The sequence below is a fragment of the Schistocerca gregaria genome, chromosome X (assembly GCF_023897955.1).
Source record: "Schistocerca gregaria isolate iqSchGreg1 chromosome X, iqSchGreg1.2, whole genome shotgun sequence".
Classification (NCBI taxonomy): Eukaryota; Metazoa; Arthropoda; class Insecta; order Orthoptera; family Acrididae; genus Schistocerca; species Schistocerca gregaria.
This window is the reverse complement of record NC_064931.1, coordinates 491903783-491926830: the sequence shown is the minus strand read 5'-3', so window position 1 is coordinate 491926830 and position 23048 is coordinate 491903783. Positions and strand designations below refer to the sequence as shown.

General features: G+C 41.5%; 1 protein-coding gene across 2 annotated transcripts in view; it reads right to left on the bottom strand.

Moving 5' to 3' along the window:
• The window catches only part of LOC126299546 (elongation of very long chain fatty acids protein AAEL008004-like), a 299627-nt gene that overhangs the window by 56300 nt on the left and 220279 nt on the right, over positions 1-23048 (bottom strand). For both annotated transcript variants that reach the window (XM_049991540.1, XM_049991541.1), the window contains exons 3-4: positions 18665-18786; positions 3282-3472 (exon numbers count right to left, since the gene is read on the bottom strand). In XM_049991540.1, coding sequence (XP_049847497.1) covers positions 3282-3472; positions 18665-18786 — 313 coding nt within the window. The remainder of the gene's footprint in view (positions 1-3281; positions 3473-18664; positions 18787-23048) is intronic.

Sequence of the window (23048 nt, the reverse complement as noted above, 5' to 3'; positions counted from 1 at the left end):
GCGATGCAGGAAGATATTATTAGAGGTAGAAGTATAGACAGAGGGCTTAAGAGTGTTTTATGAATTTAGTTGGAATCATTTGTTTTAAAAAGATAGGTTTCTTTCGTTGAATAAACTAGTCCATATTCGTCAAAGCGAAGAGTTCTTTCTTCTTCGAATCGGATGAAAAGAGCTTTACTAGACTCTTTTGATATCGTTCAGAGTGCATAACCTGAATTTTTATACATCATGCCAAATCTGCTGGTGGCTTTTTAACATCTGAAGACAGCAATAAATTGTCGAAACTAGTAATGTAAATGTTGTAATTACTGAGCGATTTTGCCGCAATAAGTTATTATACATAACAGTGATGGAAATTTCTGGATGGAGCAGTCCTCAAAACTGAGGAAAGGCAACTACTCACCTGTAGCAGATCGATGCGTGGAGCACAGAAACACATAACAGAAAACAGCACTCACACTAACTTCCGAGCAATAGCTCTTTTTATACCAACAGAACACACATTTACACGTAAAACCACACAGACACTTAAGCGCACACTCCCGTGGCCACGGCAGTTATCATACAAATTAGTATAGTGTGTCCGCGGAATAGCAGGCTGCGCACTGGATTCATGAAAAGGTACGAACTATGGATGATACGTCACACTTATAAACGTATCCAGTAAGTGATTGTAACCAGTGATGGTTTCATGTTGAATCACTCATTTTCTGTTGGAGTGTGCACTGTTTTGTAGCCTCCTGGCTGATTAAAAATGTCTACCGGACTAGGATTTGAAATAAAAAGCTAGTTTTACGCTGTTAAAACTGTTACTGAGCCATAAAAGCACGACTCACGATTCGCCTTCACGGCTCAAGTTCTGCCTAGGCCTCTCCTACTTACCAAACTTGACATGAGTTCATTATCATACCTTGTTGGCCTAACACTCCCGGAGGAAAGGATATCGCGGAAATCAGGAAGTTTAATAACAGCACACACTCCACTGTAGAGTAGACCTTGGCTCATCCATCTCCTCGTGACATTTCTCGTCGTAGACTGAATAACTTTCGAGTAGTCTCTTGTCGAAGCAGTCTTCTGAGTACAGCTGCGTCACTAACATCACAAGCTGTTGAACAAGTCTTGTCATAAGATGACCTATTGTGTGCCACACTGTGGCTGCAAAAATTGCAGGAACGCACCCTAATTTGTATGCCTAGTTCTGGGTATGCTAACTACATGTCACACCTACTACTCTGTGTGATGCCGGCATCAAATATGAAGTTAGGAAGTCAAATTGACATTGTGTGTTTCTTTATGAATATGGGGAAAGTATGCAGTAGGTCTGGAGTTTCGAAGGCGCTGTAAAAAAATGCTGGCAGACTTTTCACACGTTAGTGTTCTTTGTTAAGGAATTCATTGAGATTTGTTTTTTACTGCAGAGAGAGAATAACGATTGCAATGCTTAACATGATTTTCTCTTAACTACTTTAACAAGTGGACATATTACACTGCAAGACGTACCAATATTACTATTCAAATAATTGCCTTCAGTACGTAAATTTCAGCACGACACAATATTTTCAAGTGGAAACTATCAAATTAATATAAATGTTACTTAAACAGAACCACTGAAAATAGCGAGGGTTGTCTTAACCACTGCGTATGTACGTCAATGTTTTGTCTAAAGTGATGGGGTAGTGTCGGCTGCATAATTCCACAATGTGGACTATGACGCAGTACATCATAATAAAATACTGAACTGCTTCACAACAGTAATAGTATTTTCTCTCATTTAAGGTGCAGAGTATGGTGTTCCCGACTATGATACGTAAAACTTAGACTCTGTTGTCATCAGAAAGATATTGTCAGATACAGCATAAAAAAAAGAGAAAACTTCTTTGCTGATTATTGTACATTCTGTCTTTCGGATATCTTTGTATGAACTGTATTTCTTACGTTTTAGGTGTTGTCGTACTTTGATCGTCATGCATCGCCATTCGCATGTGATGACTCTTGCATCATTTATTTGTTCATGGAGGAAGGAAGGAAGGAAGGAAGATGAGAGTTTACGTCCAGTCTTCAGTGAGGCCATTAGAGATGTAGCACAGAAGCTCAGGTCACGAAAGGTTCGGTAAGGAAACAGGACGTGGACCTTTTAAAGAAACCATTCCGGTATTTCCTGGAGGGATTTAGGGAAATCACGGAATATCTTAACCTGGATCGCCAGACAGGGATTTGAAGCGTCGTCCTTCCGAATGCGAGTCCAGTGTGATAAGCACTGCACCAATTAGGTCGGTACTTGTGCTTGAGTATCTGTTTCAGTCTCTCTAGGCCATCAAAGTACTAATTACTGAGGACTGTCTTCTTTCTTCTTTCTTCTTCTTCTTCCGTGTCTTATTTCCCATCGTGTCTCTTGGGTTCTGCCCTCTTAGCTTTGTTACGCCATTGTGAACGTATTTGCGCCATTTCACGGCGTACTCACGTCTTTTTTTAGGTTGTTCTTTAGGGTATTAAGTCAATTCGTTGGGCGTCGGGGCCCCTTTTCAGTTCTTTTACGTCAGGTACTGTTCTTGTCATACGGTAGGTTCAAGGCGCATGACACGGGCGTACCAGCGTAGGCGATTTTCTTGAAACTTTTCCACTAGTTTGCTACCTTAAACAAACCCTCGGACGCGTTCGTCTCTTAGTTTGTCTTTTAGGATCACTCCTCTAGACTAGCACAGTATCCATCTCCCTGTAACCTGGAGCTCCTGTTCCTCTAATTTGCACATGACCAAACTTTTTGAATTATACTCTATAATTGATCTAATTGCTCGTTTGTACATATTACCTTTAACTTTGATAGCTGTTTTTGCATCACAGTTGACTCCTGTTAATGGCCTCTGTTTCTACCATCTAGTTTTTATACGATTACCCCTGGAAGCTATGGATGAAATGATCTTAGGTACTCGAACTGTTCGTTTGATGTTATAAGGGCATTGCCCAACTTGTAGTCGCTATTTCCAGTTGGTGGCCATTCTTGAGAAGTTGCAATGCATATACTCCGGTTTGGTCCTAGTTATTGTAAGTAGAGACTGTCGCTGTGATAACTGGAGTAGAATGCCATATATGTAGCGAAGATTCAGAAAATGAATATTTATAGTGAAACAAAGATACGCGAAGCCATAATAATTCGAGGTGGTGTGTTTCTCACTATTGTGGCACGAAGTGGGTGTGGGGAACATAACTCGTCCTGGCGGAGGAGGAAGAAGCCTCACCTCGATCATTATCAGGGTGCTTCCCGGCAGTGGAAAGTGGCTTACCTCCCACAGCATGATTAAGCTGAAGGCGACCTGGAAGGCGTTGTAGTAGATGAGCACGCTGCGCAGCTGGAACGGCTTCCGGTTGGCCATGAGGCGCGGGCCCAGGATGATCACCACGTACAGGTAGGCCGCCACCATCACCAGTGTCGGCATCGGGCTGTCCATCAGGGGCCAGTCGGCCACGCGGGGGTCTGCAATCACACCACCGCCTGCATAAGTCTGGAGCTGACACATTTTATGTAATGTAACACGCTAGCTAGTCGTCTGATTTCACTTGGGCACTAAGCTGTTTCATTGTTACCTCGAGAATTAAGCTATGCGGTTTAGGTTGATAACTGTGTTTGTGTTTGTAATTGTGACTGTCAACAAACTGGGTTTACTAAAAAAATCCTCCTTATTACTTTGTTGAGAAACTTAGAGCACAACGAGATTTCCATTCAACCACACAATCCTGGTCATTCAGCAAGACCGAAACCGATTTTCGGACTTGGAGGGTAATGGATACATAAAGATGAATGTACATGAGGGAGCTACTACTCACAAAGTCTACGACTCCTTTTTCCTGGCATTTATTCCATATCTTCATGAGTCATGTTAATTTCTCATGTGGCAATGTTAGTGGCAGAGGATGGCCAGATGTCCTTTCTGTTGCCACCCTTCATCCGGATCGACGATTCGTTTAGAGATTGTTTATAGCATACACAGTTAACTCCAGAAATTGCCTGTTTCAAGACGACTCATTGGGCGAAAATTGGTGTATTTACAGGTTGTCGAGGCGCGAATACACAGTTATAAAACAAATGGTCTACGATGTATGGCAAGCCATACCGGCCTGCCAACGGATGGTAAATTGTAGTGAATGCCGTCTGTTGTTGTTGTGGTCTTCAGCCCCAACTTTGATTAGATGCAACTCTCCACGCTACTCTATCCTGTGCAAGGCTTTTCGTCTCAGAATAACTACTGTAACAGACATCCTTCTGAATATGCGCACTGTATTCATCTCTTGGTCTGCGTTTACGTATTTTACTCTCTACACTTCCCTCTAATACTGAATTGGTGATCTCTGGGGACTTTTTCGACTTAAGTTTTTCGGTATTCTTTCAAATTCTTCGTATCTTCCGCCTCATCTTCATGTCTACATCTACATGACTACTCTGCAATTCACATTTAAGTGCTTGGCACAGGGTTCATCGAACCACAATCATACTATCTCTCTACTATTCCACTCCCGAACAGCGAGCGGGAAAAACGAACACCTAAACCTTTCTGTTCGAGCTCTGATTTCTCTTATTTTATTCTGATGATCATTCCTGCCTATGTAGGTTGGGCTCAACAAAATATTTTCGCATTCGGAAGAGAAAGTTGGTGACTGAAATTTCGTAAAAAGGTCTCGCCGCGACGAAAAACGTCTATGCTGTAATGACTTCCATCCCAACTCGTGTATCATATCTGCCACACTCTCTCCCCTATAACGTGATAATACAAAACGAGCTGCCCTTTTTTGCACCCTTTCGATGTCCTCCGTCAATCCCACCTGGTAAGGATCCCACACCGCGTAGCAATATTCTAACAGAGGACGAACGAGTGTAGTGTAAGCTGTCTCTTTAGTGGACTTGTTGCATCTTCTAAGTGTCCTGCCAATGAAACGCAACCTTTGGCTCGCCTTCCCGACAATATTATCTATGTGGTCCTTCCAACTGAAGTTGTTCGTAATTTTAACACCCAGGTACTTAGTTGAATTGACAGCCTTGAGAATTGTACTATTTATCGAGTAATCGAATTCCAACGGATTTCTTTTGGAACTCATGTGGATCATCTCACACTTTTCGTTATTTAGCGTCAACTGCCACCTGACACACCATACAGCAATCTTTTCTAAATCGCTTTGCAACTGATACTGGTCTTCGGATGACCTTACTAGACGGTAAATTACAGCATCATCTGCGAACAATCTAAGATAACTGCTCAGATTGTCACCCAGGTCATTTATATAGATCAGGAACAGCAGAGGTCCCAGGACGCTTCCCTGGGGAACACCTGATATCACTTCAGTTTTACTCGATGATTTGCCGTCTATTACTACGAACTGCGACCTTCCTGACAGGAAATCACGAATCCAGTCACACAACTGAGACGATACCCCACAGCTCCGCAGCTTGATTAGAAGTCGCTTGTGAGGAACGGTGTCAAAAGCTTTCCGGAAATCTAGAAATACGGAATCAACTTGAGATTCCCTGTCGATAGCGGCCATTACTTCGTGCGAATAAAGAGCTAGCTGCGTTGCACAAGAGCGATGTTTTCTGAATCCATGCTGATTACGTGTCAATAGATCGTTCCCTTCGAGGTGATTCATAATGTTTGAATACAGTATATGCTCCAAAACCCTACTGCAAACCGACGTCAATGATATAGGTCTGTAGTTAAATGGATTACTCCTACTACCCTTCTTGAACACTGGTGCGACCTGCGCAATTTTCCAATCTGTAGGTACAGATCTATCGGTGAGCGAGCGGTTGTATATGAGTGCTAAGTAGGGAGCTATAGTATCAGCGTAATCTGAAAGGAACCTAATCGGTATACAATCTGTACCTGAAGACTTGCCCGTGTCAAGCGATTTGAGTTGCTTCGCAACCCATGAGGTATCTACTTCTAAGAATCTCATGCTAGCAGATGTTCGTGTTTCAAATTCTGGAATATTCCATTCGTCTTCCCTGGTGAAGGAATTTCGGAAAACTGCGTTCAATAACTCCGCTTTAGCGGCACAGTCGTCGATAACAGTACCATCGGCACTGCGCAGTGAAGGTATTGACTGCGTCTTGCCGCTTGTGTACTTTACATACGACCAGAATTTCTTCGGATTTTCTACCAAATTTCGAGACAATGTTTCGTTGTGGAACCTATTAAAGGCATCTCGCATCGAAGTACGTGCCAAATTTCGCGCGTCCTCTTCACTTTTTATAATATTGCTTTCAAGTTCATCTCCAAATGGTTCAAATGGCTCTGAGCACTATAGGACTTAACTTCTCAGATCATCAGTCCCCTATAACTTAGAACTATTTAAACCTAACTAACCTAAGGACATCACACACATCCATGCCCGAAGCAGTAGCGGTAGCTCGGATCCAGGCTGTAGCGCCTAGAACCGCTCGGCCACCCCGGCCGGCCATCTCCCTTGTATAGATTCTCTATGTACTCTTTCCACATTTCAGTTTTCCCTTCTTGGTGTTGTACTGTTTTTCCATCTGAGCTCTTGATATTCAGTGCCATCTAATGTTTTTAGCATTCAAACTAATAAATAAAAAAAGTGATTTAATGGAACGTCCCAGAGATTATTTCGCGTAATAGCTTGAGCATAAAACAGGTAAAGTCAGATGTATGTCAGTTCCTGGCCGTCAGCGCCGGCAAAGAATTCTGGTCTACAGGAAATTATTCCTCGAAATGCAGCCACCGACGTCACTGACAAACCGAGTCGCTGGCGTGCTTCACGGATTATGACCAAAAAAACTCCCTCTGCTTCGAGGAAGGAACTGATGCAGGTCGCCAGCTCCGCTTCTGGTCCTTTAATACTTTGATAGGCCGTACTGCAGAGTCTTACATAGTATGAGCGTCTTGAACAGATGGCAAGCAGGAAGTTGTTGTTCATCTCTGCCGTAACAGTTCCAGATCAGTAGAAGTACACAAATAAATAAATTAATTAACAACCTGTGGCGACTGAGCATATAAATGAGTCATGTGGGCAGAAGAATTACGAATATGCTATGTACGAACTGCTCTTCGTCAAAGACAACTATGTGCAAAGTGCCGTGACAAGAGGGTTTTTGTGAATTTGCCCATTGGAAGGAAATCGTCTTTACCTGAATCGCTCACCATCTTGAGCAACTTATAAATATGTAGCGTCTCCGTCGTCTAGCTTGCATTTGAACTTTGGATAGTCAGGAAACAGCACAACAGATCACTTAGGAATTCAGTATTGGACAACAACAAGTGCTTTGTCATACCTTGCAGATCAAATCTCTTCGTTATGGGACACAGCAGTTCTCATCCATCATGAGAAGTGCTGCAAAATGTCTGTGTTCTCGAATATGGCCCAGGAAACACGTATATGGCAAGGTGAAGGACCTCTGCTATATGTTGCTCGATGTACGAAGTGAGTCACGTAACCGGTAAGATTTATTTTATTCCGCCTTACTTATACTTTATCAACGGCATCCCAAAGCTTTCAAAACGACGAATATACGAGATCTGTGCTAAACCTGAAAGGCTAGGTGGGCAGAATCGGCTACAACGATCAGAACAGCTCTCGTTCCAAGCTCCGCCATTCTATCAAGCATTTAGACTGTGTACCTGTTCAAATAAAAGCTGTTCACTTTAATACATACACACATTTGAAACAGTTTTCCTAAATCCCTTATGACAGACTAGATATTATCACGTAGTTTCATTTACTACAATCGTTGTATAGATTAGGACCAGTCGGTATGCATCAGACAGATGCGTCCTAAATGTTCCAAAACGACGCTCTTAAGAACCGGATTTTCCGGTGCTCATATCTGGGGTTCTATAGGTGATAAAATGTAAGGTTTTGAATAGCTCTTAGGCTAGGAACAATGTGTATACCCAACAGTATATTACAGTACAGGGTCAAAATATGAATATTACACACTTCTTCCCGCTTAGGCAAATGGAGCAAATCGGTAGGTTCTTTTTACATTTGATGGGACTTATGGTGGCACCATTAGTTCATGCGTGGTTGATCGGAAAACACGACAAAAAGTCTTTTTCAACAAAAAGTCTTTTTCAACTAAATTTTCGCCGTCCCCAGGGAACGAAATCCCTACTAAGGATTACAAGATGGCTGAAATTTTTACAATATATTCCTAAGGTCCTGGTCTCGAACATCTACGAAAATTTTCGTAATATCTTTACCGTTTCCAAGATACAGAGGTTGAAAATTACCCTGCTTTTACACCTAGAATCCTGCATGAGGTGAAATCTAAATAATAAATAGCCGCAGAAAATTGCTCAAATTTTAACGGTGCATTTTTAGGCACTTATATAGAAGAGGCATCTCCTCGTTACCGAAAATCTTTATTGACTATCGAGGAACACTTCAAAAACTTGGATACCAGAACTCAGCCGCGGATTCCGAGACGGCTATGCACTGTAAATGGATGTAATTTTTTACAATATATTCCTAAGATCCCTATCTCGAACAATCTTGAAAATTTTCTTGATATCTTTCCGAAATACAGAGTTTGAAGGTTTTCCTGCCTGTACATGTAAAATCCGGTTTGAGGCGAAAACGTTGCACGGAGAAATTGCTTCTATCGGAGCACAAAAAATGCGAACATGTTCCTTTTTATTTAAAAGATTCTGACTGAAAAGTGGGGTGCCAGCTACCTCATTCTACCTTCGTCAGCACTTTATAATTTTTTCCAAAAATTTTGGCATAGGAACATATTCGCGCTTTTGTATGCTGAGATATAAGAAGACAAAGGCAGAGGCAAAGTAAATGAAAAGTAATAAATACTGGAAGATACTGGACAGTGGTTGTGTTATAGAAAGAGCGAAGGAGACGATGACATTGTGGGAGAAAGAGAGGGACACAGTGGCAGTGGAACGTAGTGGACAATTAAACAATAGTGTTAGGAAAAGAGTGAAGGTGACAGTGTCGGAGGGAGGGGGGGGGGGGGGGGAGGGGAGGAATAAAGAGAAAGTAGAGGTGGCTGAGAACCAGTGATAATAAGAGCAGAATGTATGACAATGAAAACGAGGTAGGGAGAGACGTTAGTATGACAAAATTTTTGAGAAAATGTTGAAGGTTTTGAGGACGGTAAACTGAGGCAGCTGGTACCCCACTTTTCCCAGTCTAAGTCTTAAATAAACAGCACTATATCTGCATTTTTTGTGCTCCGATAGCAGCCTTTTCTGCTGGTAGGAAATACTTTGTGGTATAGGCCTATCTGCTTGCTGCATATAACAATGGAGCCTGAGATCACAGCCCTACATTGCGATGTTTACACAACGATAGCTGGTGTCGGGCACAGTGTCTTTCAAAATCAGTACATTTGTCGGATACTTAGACAAAAAGTTTCATCGCTAACGTTAACAAGCGTTGTGTCACTGTACTTTTCTTTTCAAGAAATCGTTTCATTTAAAAAATCTCTACTTGCTTCAATAACTTGGTTGAGAAAAGATTCAAGTGTGCTACTCATACAACAAAATTACGTTCCTCTCTGCGAACTGTTATTTCCCAAAACCTTTGACCAATGTATTGAACTGTTCACGAAATAAAAGAGGTGTTACGTCTCATGTGACGCATCCTCTATGCAAGACGTTGTCTGTCGGTGGGCGTGTGTTTAATAGTACACGGTATGGTGGATTTATTCTGTCAGTAAGGTACAATTCAGACTGGCGATGGTATCCGAGTGTACGCGAAATATTTTCATGGGATGAAGCGGAGGCCCTGTTGTGCCTTAACCATCACTTTCATGTCTACGATTCTTGGACCAGGTCATTTTGTCATGGTCTTGAGAGCTTTCTCTCTCTCTCTCTCTCTCTCTCTCTCTCTCTCTCTCTCTCTCTCTCTCTCTCCCCTCCCTCCCCCCCCTCTCTCTCTCTCTCTCGCTCGCTCGCTCTCTCTCCCCAACACTATCGCTATCTAATTAAATTGCTCGTGAATATATATAAGTAAGGTTAGACGAGAAAACAGGCACAGTCAGATATACAGATTGACGAACGCTCCACATTCCATTAAAGGATGATAATGTAGCTAATATCTCCACTTAAGGCGTAATAAACTTGATATAAGACAAGATCAAATTTTCTGATGATCTCATTGTCGACAAGACGTTAGCCCTCACGAAACAGGAAAGAATCAAACTTCTAGATCACAATAAAAGTAGCGGTGTTGAGACTTACTTTTCTTTTTCCGCATAGAGCAATTACGCAGAACGAAAATTGCCGGCAGCCCAGCTAATCAGCAGGAGCGTCAGTGTCACATTCCCTGTCGCTTAAGGACATCGTTTGGGTTAAAACCGTGTGCCTCGAACGGAAATTTCTCGTGGCAGCGCGTCTAAAAATGCATCGCAATTTGTGAAGCCTTTCTGGCGATCACGCAAACTGTATGAGTGGAAAAATATAACTCACTATTTGCAACACTCGAGAGGGTTGGGTTGTTTGGGGGAGAGACCAAACAGCGAGGTCATCGGTCTCATCGGAGTAGGAAAGGATGGGGAAGGAAGACGGCCGTGCCCTTTGAAAGGAACCATCCCAGCATTTGCCTGGAGTGATTTAGGGAAATCACAGAAAACTTAAATCAGGTTGGATGGACGCGGGATTGAACCGTCGTCCTCCCGAATGCGAGTCCAGTGTGCTACCGCTGCGCCACCTCGCTCGGTCCCACTCGTGAGGATCCGAAAAGAAAATCATTTACGTGGTAAAATGCGAGAAGTTATTCATTACACTCAAGGAAATCGGAGAAGAAAATCTCTTACTGGAAAAAAATCATTCTGATAATAGAAACTTCCGATGTACTTCTGTACTTTTCATGGGAATAAAGGATAAAAATAAATGACTTTTAATTTTGATATTTATTTATGTACTAAGTTATACTCCATGTGGATCGGTTTTCGTTGTTCCTTCCACACAACAGAAAGATGGAAGTCTGAGAAATTAAATATAGATTACCGCTCTAAATAAAATCGTTTCTGCTCTTCATAGTTCGTTTACTATTTTGGAAACGGTTACGGGGACGAGTCATTTCAGTGAAGGAAGTGTGTGTCAGATGGAACAGATATGATGTCAAAGGCAGACAGTTATAAAAAAAATGGTTCAGCTTTATGAAATTAAGTTTAAAAATACATCGAGGTAAATTGTATTGGTATCGGGTTGTCAAGAGTATGGTACCAAGTTGTCAAGAGTGTGACGTACTATTCACGTTTCGTATTCTTTTCTTGTGCGTATACGCTCTTGTGGGCGTAGTAAAAGACTAGGAGATATAAAAGTAAGTGATAAAACACAATCCTGTAGTTTTAAATAGTAAGTTAATGAAAATTTTATGCCAGGAACAAATCTCATAACTAAATATGTATGATTTTATTGACCACTGATGATTCCTAGTACGAATAGGTGAAACATGTTTGGTTAAAAGCAAGGTAAATATTCAGTTACATTAGACAATTAACATTTATTCTTATATACCTCATAAACATAAAAAGCTAGCTGTTGTTGTTGTCTTCAGTCCTGAGACTGGTTTGATGCAGCTCTCCATGCTACTCTATCCTGTGCAAGCTGCTTCATCTCCCAGTACCTACTGCAACCTACATCCTTCTGAATCTGCTTAGTGTACTGATCTCTCGGTCTCCCTCTACGATTTTTACCCTCCACGCTGCCCTCCAATGCTAAATTTGTGATCCCTTGATGGCTCAAAACATGTCCTACCAACCGATCCCTTCTTCTAGTCAAGTTGTGCCACAAACTTCTCTTCTCCCCAATCCTATTCAATACCTCCTTATTAGTTACGTGATCTATCCACCTTATCTTCAGTATTCTTCTGTAGCACCACATTTCGAAAGCTTCTATTCTCTTCTTGTCCAAACTAGTTATCGTCCATGTTTCACTTCCATACATGGCTACACTCCAAACAAATACTTTCAGAAACGACTTCCTGATACATAAATCTATATTTGATGTTAACAAATTTCTCTTCTTCAGAAACGCTTTCCTTGCCATTGCCAGTCTACATTTTATATCCTCTCTACTTCGACCATCATCAGTTATTTTACTTCCTAAATAGCAAAACTCCTTTACTACTTTAAGTGTCTCATTTCCTAATCTAATTCCCTCAGCATCACCCGATTTAATTTGACTACATTACATTATCCTCGTTTTGCTTTTGTTAATGTTCATCTTATATCCTCCTTTCAAGACACTGTCCATTCCGTTCAACTGCTCTTCCAAGTCCTTTGCCGTCTCTGACAGAATTACAATGTCATCGGCGAACCTCAAAGTTTTTACTTCGTCTCCATGAATTTTAATACCTACTCCAAATTTTTCTTTTGTTTCCTTTACTGCTTGCTCAATATACAGATTGAATAACATTGGGGAGAGGCTACAACCCTGTCTCACTCCTTTCCCAACCACTGCTTCCCTTTCATGCCCCTCGACTCTTATTACTGCCATCTGGTTTCTGTACAAATTATAAATAGCCTTTCGCTCCCTGTATTTTACCCCTGCCACCTTTAGAATTTGAAAAAGAGTATTCCAGTCAACATTGTCAAAAGCTTTCTCTAAGTCTACAAATGCTAGAAACGTAGGTTTGCCTTTTCTTAATCTTTCTTCTAAGATAAGTCGTAAGGTCAGTATTGCCTCACGTGTTCCAACATTTCGACGGAATCCAAACTGATCCTCCCCGAGGTCTGCATCTACCAGTTTTTCCATTCGTCTGTAAAGAATTCGCGTTAGTATTTTGCAGCCGTGGCTTATTAAACTGATAGTTCGGTAATTTTCACATCTGTCAGCACCTGCTTTCTTTGGGATTGGAATTATTATATTCTTCTTGAAGTCTGAGGGTATTTCGCCTGTCTCATACATCTTGCTCACCAGCTGGTAGAGTTTTGTCATGACTGGCTCTCCCAAGGCCGTCAGTAGTTCTAATGGAAGGTTGTCTACTCCGGGGGCCTTGTTTCGACTCAGGTCTTTCAGTGCTCTGTCAAACTCTTCACGCAGTATTGTATCTCCCATTTCGTCTTCATCTACATCCTCTTCTATTTCCATAATATTGTCCTCAAGTACATCGCCCTTGTATAAACCTTCTATATACTCCTTCCACCTTTCTGCCTTCCCTTCTTTGCTTAGAACTGGGCTGCCATCTGAGCTCTTGATATTCATACACGTGGTTCTCTTCTCTCCAAAGGTCTCTTTAATTTTCCTGTAGGCAGTATCTATCTTACCCCTAGTGAGATAAGCTTCTACATCCTTACATTTGTCCTCTAGCCATCCCTGTTTAGCCATTTTGCACTTCCTGTCGATCTCATTTTTGAGACGTTTGTATTCCTTTTTGCCTGCTTCATTTACTGCATTTTTATATTTTCTCCTTTCATCAATTAAATTCAATATTTCTTCTGTTACCCAAGGATTTCTAGCAGCCCTCGTCTTTGTACCTACTTTATCCTCTGCTGCCTTCACTACTACATCCCTCAGAGCTACCCATTCTTCTTCTACTGTATTTCTTTCCCCTATTCCTGTCAATTGTTCCCTTATGCTCTCTCTGAAACTCTGTACAACCTCTGGTTCTTTCAGTTTATCCAGGTCCCATCTCTTTAATTTCTCACATTTTTGCAGTTTCTTCAGTTTTAATCTACAGGTCATAACCAATAGATTGTGGTCAGAGTCCACATCTGCCCCTGGAAATGTCTTACAACTTAAAACCTGGTTCCTAAATCTCTGTCTTACCATTATATAATCTATCTGATACCTTTTAGTATCTCCAGAGTTCTTCCACGTATACAACCTTCTTTCATGATTCTTAAGCTAGCATCTGAGGAAAAATGTTAGCAAGCGTTAGCAATAATGTAGGAAGTGTTAGTTACCGAGATCTGACCGACTGTCACAATCAGTAGATATAGTGGAAGCAGGAGACAGTGTTTTGTGCCAGGCCACAAATAATCTGTTCTTAGGACCTCTCTTGCATTACAGACACTAACAATTTCTGTAGATGCTACTCTACACAAATGTGTACTGTTCCATAAGATGTCGTTGTTGTGATCTTCAATCCGAAGACTGGCTTGATGGAGCTCTCCACGCTACTCTATCCTATCCAAACCTATTTATATCCAAATAACTACTGCAACCTACATCCATTTCAACATGCTTACTGTATTAGTTACTTGGTCTCCCTCTGCAGATGTTATTCCACATCCCACTTCTTTCCAGAAGTAAACTGTGGATTTATTGATGACTCTGAATGTATCCTATCAACCGATGCCATCTTCTAGTCAATTTGGGCTACAAATTTCTTTTCCTCCCAATTCTGTTCAGTACCTCATCATTAGTCACGTGATCTACCCATCTAAACTACAACATTCTTCTGTAGCGCCATATTTCAAGAGCTTTCGTTCTCTTCTTTTCTAAACTGCTTAAACAAATTTCTCTTCTTTCGAAACGCTTTTCTTGCCATTGCCAGTGTACATTTTATGTCCCCTCTGTTTCGGCGATCATCAGTTATTTTACTGCCCAAATAGCAAAACTCATCGACTACTTTTAGTGTCTCATTTTCTAACTTAATCCCATCAGCATCGCCTAATTTAATTCGACTACATTCCATAGCCGTTATTTTACTTTTGTTAATGTTCTTTTTGTATCCTCCTTTCGAGATACTGTCCATTCCGTTCAACTGCTCTTCCAAGTCCTTGCTGTCTCCATCCTCAATGTTTTTTTCTTTTCCATGAACTTTAATTCCTTCTCCTAATTTTTCTTAGATTTTTTTTCTTTGATGAACGTACAGACTGAAAAACATTGGGGATAAGGTTTGCCTTTCTTTAACCTATATTCTAAGATTAGTAGTAGCGTCAGTATATAGTTCCAACATATCTCTGGCACCCGAACTGATATTGCCCGAGGTCAGCGTATATTAGTGTTTCCATTTTTCTGTAAATAATTCATGTCAGTATTTTGCAACCATGGCTTATCAAACTAATGGTTCCGTAAAATTCGGCCGGCCACTGTGGCCGTTCGGTTCTAGGCGCTTCACTCCAGAACCGCGCTGCTGCTACGGTCGCAGGTTCGAATCCTGCCTCGGGCATGGATTTGTGATGTCCTTAGATTAGTAAGGTTTAAGTAGTTCTAAGTCTAGGGGACTGATGACCTCAGATGTTAAGTCCCATAGTACTTGGAGCTATTTCATTTTCGGTAAAATTCACACCTGCCAGCACCTAATTTCTTTCCTGGAAATGTATTACAGTTTAAAATCAGGTTCAGAAATATCTGTCTAACCATTATATAATCAATCTGAACTTTTTGGTGTCTCATGGTATTTCCCACGTATGCAATCCTCTTTCTTGATTCTTCAACGTAGTGTTAGCAATGACTAAATTATGCTACGTAACAGGCGGCTTCACCTTTCATTCCTTTTTAACAGTCCAAATTTTCCTATTATTTTTCTTTCTCTTCGAAATACACTCCCCCATGACAATTAAATTTTCCTCTCCCTTAATTGTCTGAATAATTTCTTTTATCTCATCAAGCGTGCGAACTATAAACTATCCGAGCTTCGTCCTTCGTCATTCGTCATGTTTCGATACAGCTATTCACACAAAATGCTATCCTATAACAAAGGGGATAATTGTTATCGGAACTAACCTTAAATTTTCGCACCAATCGACCTGTCATGTTTGAGGTGTACCGACGTAAGGTGCACATTTGGTATCCAGGCACCCTTTGGAATTTGGTACAGAATATCAGAGGTAACCCAAAAGTAAATATCTGTTATCTTCCTTTCACATGACAATATTTGTCCTGTTACTTTTCTCCTTGGAATACATCTACTCATCTCTTTTTAATTTTGAGATGGTTAATTGTTTACTGTTCGAAGAACGCTACGATTTAACGCTAAGATCTGCAGATAAAGTTTCCTTATTCAACAAACAGTTTCGTCCCACAGACCATCATGGGATTCATGAAAACATTTAAAACATCATACTAGGGGCTAAAATCAATGGCGTCAGATAATAAAGACCGCGAATTCGTTGCTGTTGTCAAACAGTAAGAAATTACGTCGTCAGTCATACAAATGTGCTAAACACTGCGCTCATTAGTAAACAAGTAAACCGTTAAAATAACATGACTGTTAATATATTATGAATGAGTGCACCGTTTTGCACATTTTTTACCATTTGAGAATAGCGACAATTTCATGGATTTTATTTTTTGACGATACTGATTTTATCGCTTTGTGTGATGATATAAATATTTTTATGATCCTGATGTTAGACAGTGGATCGAACTGGTTGTTCAATCAAGAATTTCCATGAGCAGCTATGGCGGTAAATCAGACGTTCTTCAAATATTGGGAGCTGTGGGGTACCACATTCTTAAAATGTTTGTTGTTCCTCAGATGCTTGAATGGGACTGAGGATTTATTTTTGAACTAGTCAGTGAACTTTCTCATTGGAGTTTGAAAGATCATATCGTTCACCAGGCGATTTTTCGTTGTGATGGCCCGAAAATTTTGCTTTCGTACTCTCCCATGATAACCTCATTAGATGTGTCGGAAATGTTAAGTAAAATATCTTGAAAATTATTGTACTTGATCCCGAAAATCTTAACGATCACTTTATACAGTAGTTTCATTCAAAATTCTTAGACATTCAGTATCCACAGTTATTGTATCGAACTCCCTTGCACTGTAGACTAATGCATGGACTACAAGTGAATTTTGATTCTATGGGTCATGTGCTGCCGAAGGATAACAGGAGGAAGCTTTTCATGTTTACTATTAAACCCGATGACATATTCAACACTTTTATATAATCTCTCTGACCCTGCATTGAAATCTGCATGATTTGTGTAGGATGGGTAAAATTTCCAGACATTTTCTTATCTTTTGTCAACATTTATTTTGTTCCTATTTACACTGAAGGGCCAAAGGAATTGGTACACCTGCCTAATATCGTGTAGGGCCCCCGGGAGCACTCAGGAGTGCAGCAACACGACATGCTATGGATTCGACTAATGTCTGAAGTAGTGCTGGAGGGGACTGACACCCTGAATCCTGCAGGGCTGTCCATAAATCAGTAAGAGTACGAGGGGGTGGAGATCTCTTCTGAGCAGCACGTTCCAAGGCATCCCAGATATGTTCAATAATGTTCATGTCTGGGGAGTTCGGTAGCCAGCGGAAGTGCTTAAACTCAGAAGAGTGTTCCTGGAGCCACTCTGTAACATTTATGGACGTGTGGAGTGTCGCATGGTACTGCTGGAATTGCCCAAGTCCGTCGGAATTCTCAGCGGACATGAATTGATGCAGGTGGTCAGACAGGATGCTTACGTACGTATCAACTGTCAGAGTCGTATCTAGACGTATCACGGGTCCCATATTACTCCAACTGCACACGTCACACACCATTACAGAGCCTCCACCAGCTTGAACAGTGTCCTGCTGACATCTAGGGCCCATGTATTCATGAGGTTGTCTCCATACCCGTACACGTCCATCCGCTCGATACAATTTGAAACGAGACTTGTCCGACCAGACAACGTATCTCTAGTAACACTTAGTACAATGTCAGTGTTGACGGGCCTAGGGGGGTCGTAAAGCTTTGTGTCATGCAGTCATCAATGGTACACTAGTGGGCCTTCTACTCAGAAAGCCCATATCAATGATGTTTCGTTGAATGGTACGCACGCTGACACTTGTTTGATGACCCTGCATTGAAATCTGCAGCAATTTGCGGAAGGGTTGCACTTGTGTCACGTTGAACGATTCTCTTCAGTCGTCGTTGGTCCTGTTCTTGCAAGATATTTTTACGGCAGCAGTGATGTCGGAGATTTGATGTTTTACCGGATTCCTGATATTCACAGTACAGTGGTGAAATGATCGTACGGGAAAATCCCCACTTCATCGGAGAAGCTGTGTCCTATAGCTCGTGCGCCGACTGTAACACCACGTTCGAACTCACTTAAATTTTGATGACGGGCCATTGTAGCAGCAGTAACCGATCTAACAACTGCGCTAGGCTGTTGTTGTCTTATATAGGCATTGCCGACCGCAGCGCCGAATTTTGCCTGTTTACATGTCTCTGTATTTGAATACGAATGCCTATACCAGTTTCTTTGGCGCTTCAGTGTACATAATTATCAGTTTAATGGACAGAACATATTGTTAAAGTCTGAGACGCCTTTCAATATCACTTTGTCGTACGCATATTTCCATCACTTTAATTCGAATTAAAGCCTTATTTCAATTTCAAAAGGCTTCAGAACCAAGATGTTAATTTTTTAATCTTATCTATTTAACGAAAGGCTATATAAATGTACATAACATTAATTTGTGCTTAATAATAGCTCTAGAGTCCGTTTTCTGTTCTCTTTTAAGGAAATATTCAAGCTGTCATACATAGAACCACAATTTTTCTATTGTTGTTATGAAGATGTCGAAATGATGTCATTATTGTCCTGTCAATTACCCTGTTAGGTCTCCAGAAGGAAAACATATACTTGTCTGTTCGACTAATACAACGTTCAAGGACGTCAGTCAGTAGAACAAGCTATAATTCTTTTGTGAAGTGAGCAAAGGCAGATGTAAAGCTGAGGCAGCAGATATAATTCGTGTGGCCGCAGCTTTTGGCAGCGCACTACGAAAGGCGTGACACGCTAGGGATACTCACCGCTGAAGGCGTGGACGAGCCGGTGGTAGCGGTCGACGGCCAGCCGCACCAGTGACGTCACGTTCGACGCCTCCTCGCATTCTCCGTCGCAGAACAGGGCCGCCAGCGTCCCCGTTTTCAGCCTTCAAAGAAGAGGAACACTCTTTCAGTCAATGTCGTCAACGCTGTAGAAATTTCTCTCTGCTTTGCAGTTTAGCACGCAACACTATGAAAACTCGTATCGTATGCAAAACAGCAGTGCAGTCGTCAATCGCTTTCCTCCTCCAAGAATTGCGATTGGGATGAACCAAGGTAAGAAAGGAAACGATTAAATTTTGAAATAAACTGATTACACTAATAACATGGATGTTTAATGACATCAAACTTGATTTCATAATTGAAAATGTAGATACTGTAAGCCGTTGCATTCGAAGTACATACTTAGACTAAAACTTAACAGTAAATCAGTGAAAAGTAAAGTGATGGACTAGGAAGTCCTTAGTTGCACCAGTCATGTTTCTACGGAGTTATCAGATTCAGTCCAGTCATACTGAGTATAAGAATCGTCGCATTTACAGTTAATACACTCCTGGAAATTGAAATAAGAACACCGTGAATTCATTGTCCCAGGAAGGGGAAACTTTATTGACACATTCCTGGGGTCAGATACATCACATGATCACACTGACAGAAACATAGGCACATAGACACAGGCAACAGAGCATGCACAATGTCGCCACTAGTACAGTGTATATCCACCTTTCACAGCAATGCAGGCTGCTATTCTCCCATGGAGACGAACGTAGAGATGCTGGAAGTAGTCCTGTGGAATGGCTTGCCATGCCATTTCCACCTGGCGCCTCAGTTGGACCAGCGTTCGTGCTGGACGTGCAGACCGTGTGAGACGACGCTTCATCCAGTCCCAAACATACTCAATGGGGGACAGATTCGGAGATCTTGCTGGCCAGGGTAGTTGACTTACACCTTCTAGAGCACGGTGGGTGGCACAGGATACATGCGGACGTGCATTGTCCTGTTGGAACAGCAAGTTCCCTTGCCGGTCTAGGAATGGTAGAACGATGGGTTCGATGACGGTTTGGATGTACCGTGCACTATTCAGTGTCCCCTCGACGATCACCAGAGGTGTACGGCCAGTGTAGGAGATCGCTCCCCACACCATGATGCCGGGTGTTGGCCCTGTGTGCCTTGATCGTATGCAGTCCTGACTGTGGCGCTCACCTGCACGGCGCCAAACACGCATACGACCATCATTGGCACCAAGGCAGAAGCGATTCTCATCGCTGAAGACGACACGTCTCCATTCGTCCCTCCATTCACGCCTGTCGCGACACCACTGGAGGCGGGCTGCACGATGTTGGGGCGTGAGCGGAAGACGGCCTAACGGTGTGCGGGACCGTAGCCCAGCTTCATAGAGACGGTTGCGAATGGTCCTCGCCGATACCCCAGGAGCAACAGTGTCCCTAATTTGCTGGGAAGTGGCGGTGCGGTCCCCTACGGCACTGCGTAGGATCCTACGGTCTTGGCGTGCATCCATGCGTAGCTGCGGTCCGGTCCCAGGTCGACGGGCACGTGCACCTTCCGCCGACCACTGGCGACAACATCGATGTACTGTGGAGACCTCACGCCCCACGTGTTGAGCAATTCGGCGATATGTCCACCCGGCCTCCCGCATGCCCACTATACGCCCTCGCTCAAAGTCCATCAACTGCACATACGGTTCACGTCCACGCTGTCGCGGCATGCTACCAGTGTTAAAGACTGCGATGGAGCTCCGTATGCCACGGCAAACTGGCTGACACTGACGGCGGCGGTGCACAAATGCTGCGCAGCTAGCGCCATTCGACGGCCAACACCGCGGTTCCTGGTGTGTCCGCTGTGCTGTGCGTGTGATCATTGCTTGTACAGCCCTCTCGCAGTGTCCGGAGCAAGTATGGTGGGTCTGACACACCGGTGTCAATATGTTCTTTTTTCCATTTCCAGGAGTGTAGATGACATTAATGACAAGTAAACAACTTATGCAAAATTAATGGACAATAAAATACAAGTAAAAGCAGTGCCATCACTACAGTACGAATGTGAAAAGCTAAATTTTTTAATATTATGAGCTACAGCAGTCTTTAGTTGTAGGGGAAAGAGAAACTGAGATTTAATAAACTAGTGATGTAAAATATATAAAAAAACAATCACATGTGTCAGTAAGTCCTTTGCATGTTTTACTTACATGATAATTATTTTATTTTACACATCCATTTCCGTAGGATCAAATTGCTGAGCAAATTTCCAAGATCATGGAACGTGTAAGCACGTGAATTACTATAGAAAAGTAATAACAGATAAAATAAAATATTTATGAATCCAGAGAAACGACAAGCCATAATTTTAAGTAAACGCAATCAACAATATAACACAGGAATCTGCTTAATTTTTTAAGGAACTCCTCGACAGAATAGAAGGAGTGACCCATGAGCAAACTCTTCAATTTGGATTTGAAAGCGTGTGGATTCCCGCTAAGATTTTTGAATTCTTGTGGTAGCTTATTGAAAAGCAGGTGGATTTCTGCCTAGCATTAGCTGAGTGAAAGCTGCTAATTCTTGGAAAAAAACTATTATTGTTAACAGTAAATCACAGTAAAGAATATATACATTGAGAGGCCAATATCAGAATACCCAGACTAATGAACAGGGGTCGACAAGAGGTTCGCGAAATTACACTACTTATTGCCAGAAGCTCCCCTTTCTGAGCCAAAAATTCGGTTTGAGGATGGGACGAGTTACCCCGAAATATAATACCATACGTCATAAGCGAATGAAAATAAGCAAAGTAGACTACTTTTCGTATCGAACTATCACTTACTTCAGATAGCGTTCTAACAGTAAAAATGACAGTATTCAGTCTTTGAACAAGATTCCGAACGTGCGATTTCCACGACAGTTATCTATCTGAACACCTAGAAATTTGAACTGTTCAGTTTCACTAATCATATACCCATTCTGTGAAATTAAAACCTCAGTTTTTTGGGGAATTGTGTGTTAGAAACTGCAAAAATTGAGTCTCACTGTGATCTAGTGTTCGTTTATTTTCTACAAGTCATGACCTTATGTCTTGAACTGCACTATCTGAAACAGTGCCACCGTTTCACACAACAACCTTTACTATCAAGCTAGTGCCATCAGCAAACAAAACTATATTAGAATCATGTGTAGTACTTGATAGTACTTGAGGGTATATCATTTATATAAATAAAGAACAAGAGTGGCCCAAGCACTGATCCTTGGGGCGCCCCCCGGTTGATGGTGTCCTGCTCGGACCTCACATCACAGCCATTCTCAATACTGTGGAGAGAGCCCTTTTTCTGTCTTTAATTAAAGTAAGAGGTGAACCAGTTGTGAGCTACTCCTTGTATTCCATAATTATTCAGTTATTCGATATTTAAAACAAATATCAGTAGTGCAACATATAATGTAAAATAGCTTCATTGGTCGTGAATGGGGATAACTATTCTTATTTCTTACAAAGCGAAATGTGATACTGTTTCGCAGAAATAAGAATTTCTGTGACAACCGAGAGTTTTTATATTTAAAGTGCTGATCACACATTAAATTATCTGCGGGATTTCTATGAGACTACATTAATTCTTGATGATCTAGAAACTCGTATTAGGATCGCGACCTACTGATGTCACTGAAGATAACAGTTTTGTATGTTAGCAGTTATTTGAGAATTAGTTTTGACTACTCTTCAGCTGTACGAAAAGAATGAGTTGTACTCTGTTAATTTGTTGTGTCCAGTAATTTACTATTACCATTAAATGAATTTCTCGGCAGTGCCTGCAGAACGTGACCATATATTAAATAGGAAATACTTTGAACTGGCTTTCGGATTCTTAGGCCATTTTCTGGTGATAACTTTTATATTAATATAACTATTATCATAGTTTATATTTTATTGAAGAAAGTTCAGAAAATGCCGATATTTTGCATTCTGTTTACTTCACCTTAAGGGATGAAGTATTTCATTCAAGATTTCCATCATCATCTGGTAAAGCAGCTACATCTATATTTTATGGAAACCTACTTCCCGCCTGAGGATATTGTAGGTAAGGAAGGTTCTAATGGTTCCAATGGTTCAAATGGCTGGGACTTAACAGCTGAGGTCATTAGTCCCCTAGAACTTAGAACTAATTAAACCTAACTGAACTAAGGATATCACACACATCCATGCCCGAGGCAGGATTCGAACCTGCGACCGTAGCGGTAAGGAAGATGCACAAAAACTTAAGAGCGGTTTCAATGCTTGAATCATATCGTGCAACAACTGGATATGAGAATATGTTTGTATGAAAAATGGAGGAAAATCATCACGGACAAAAAGTGACGCAGATTTG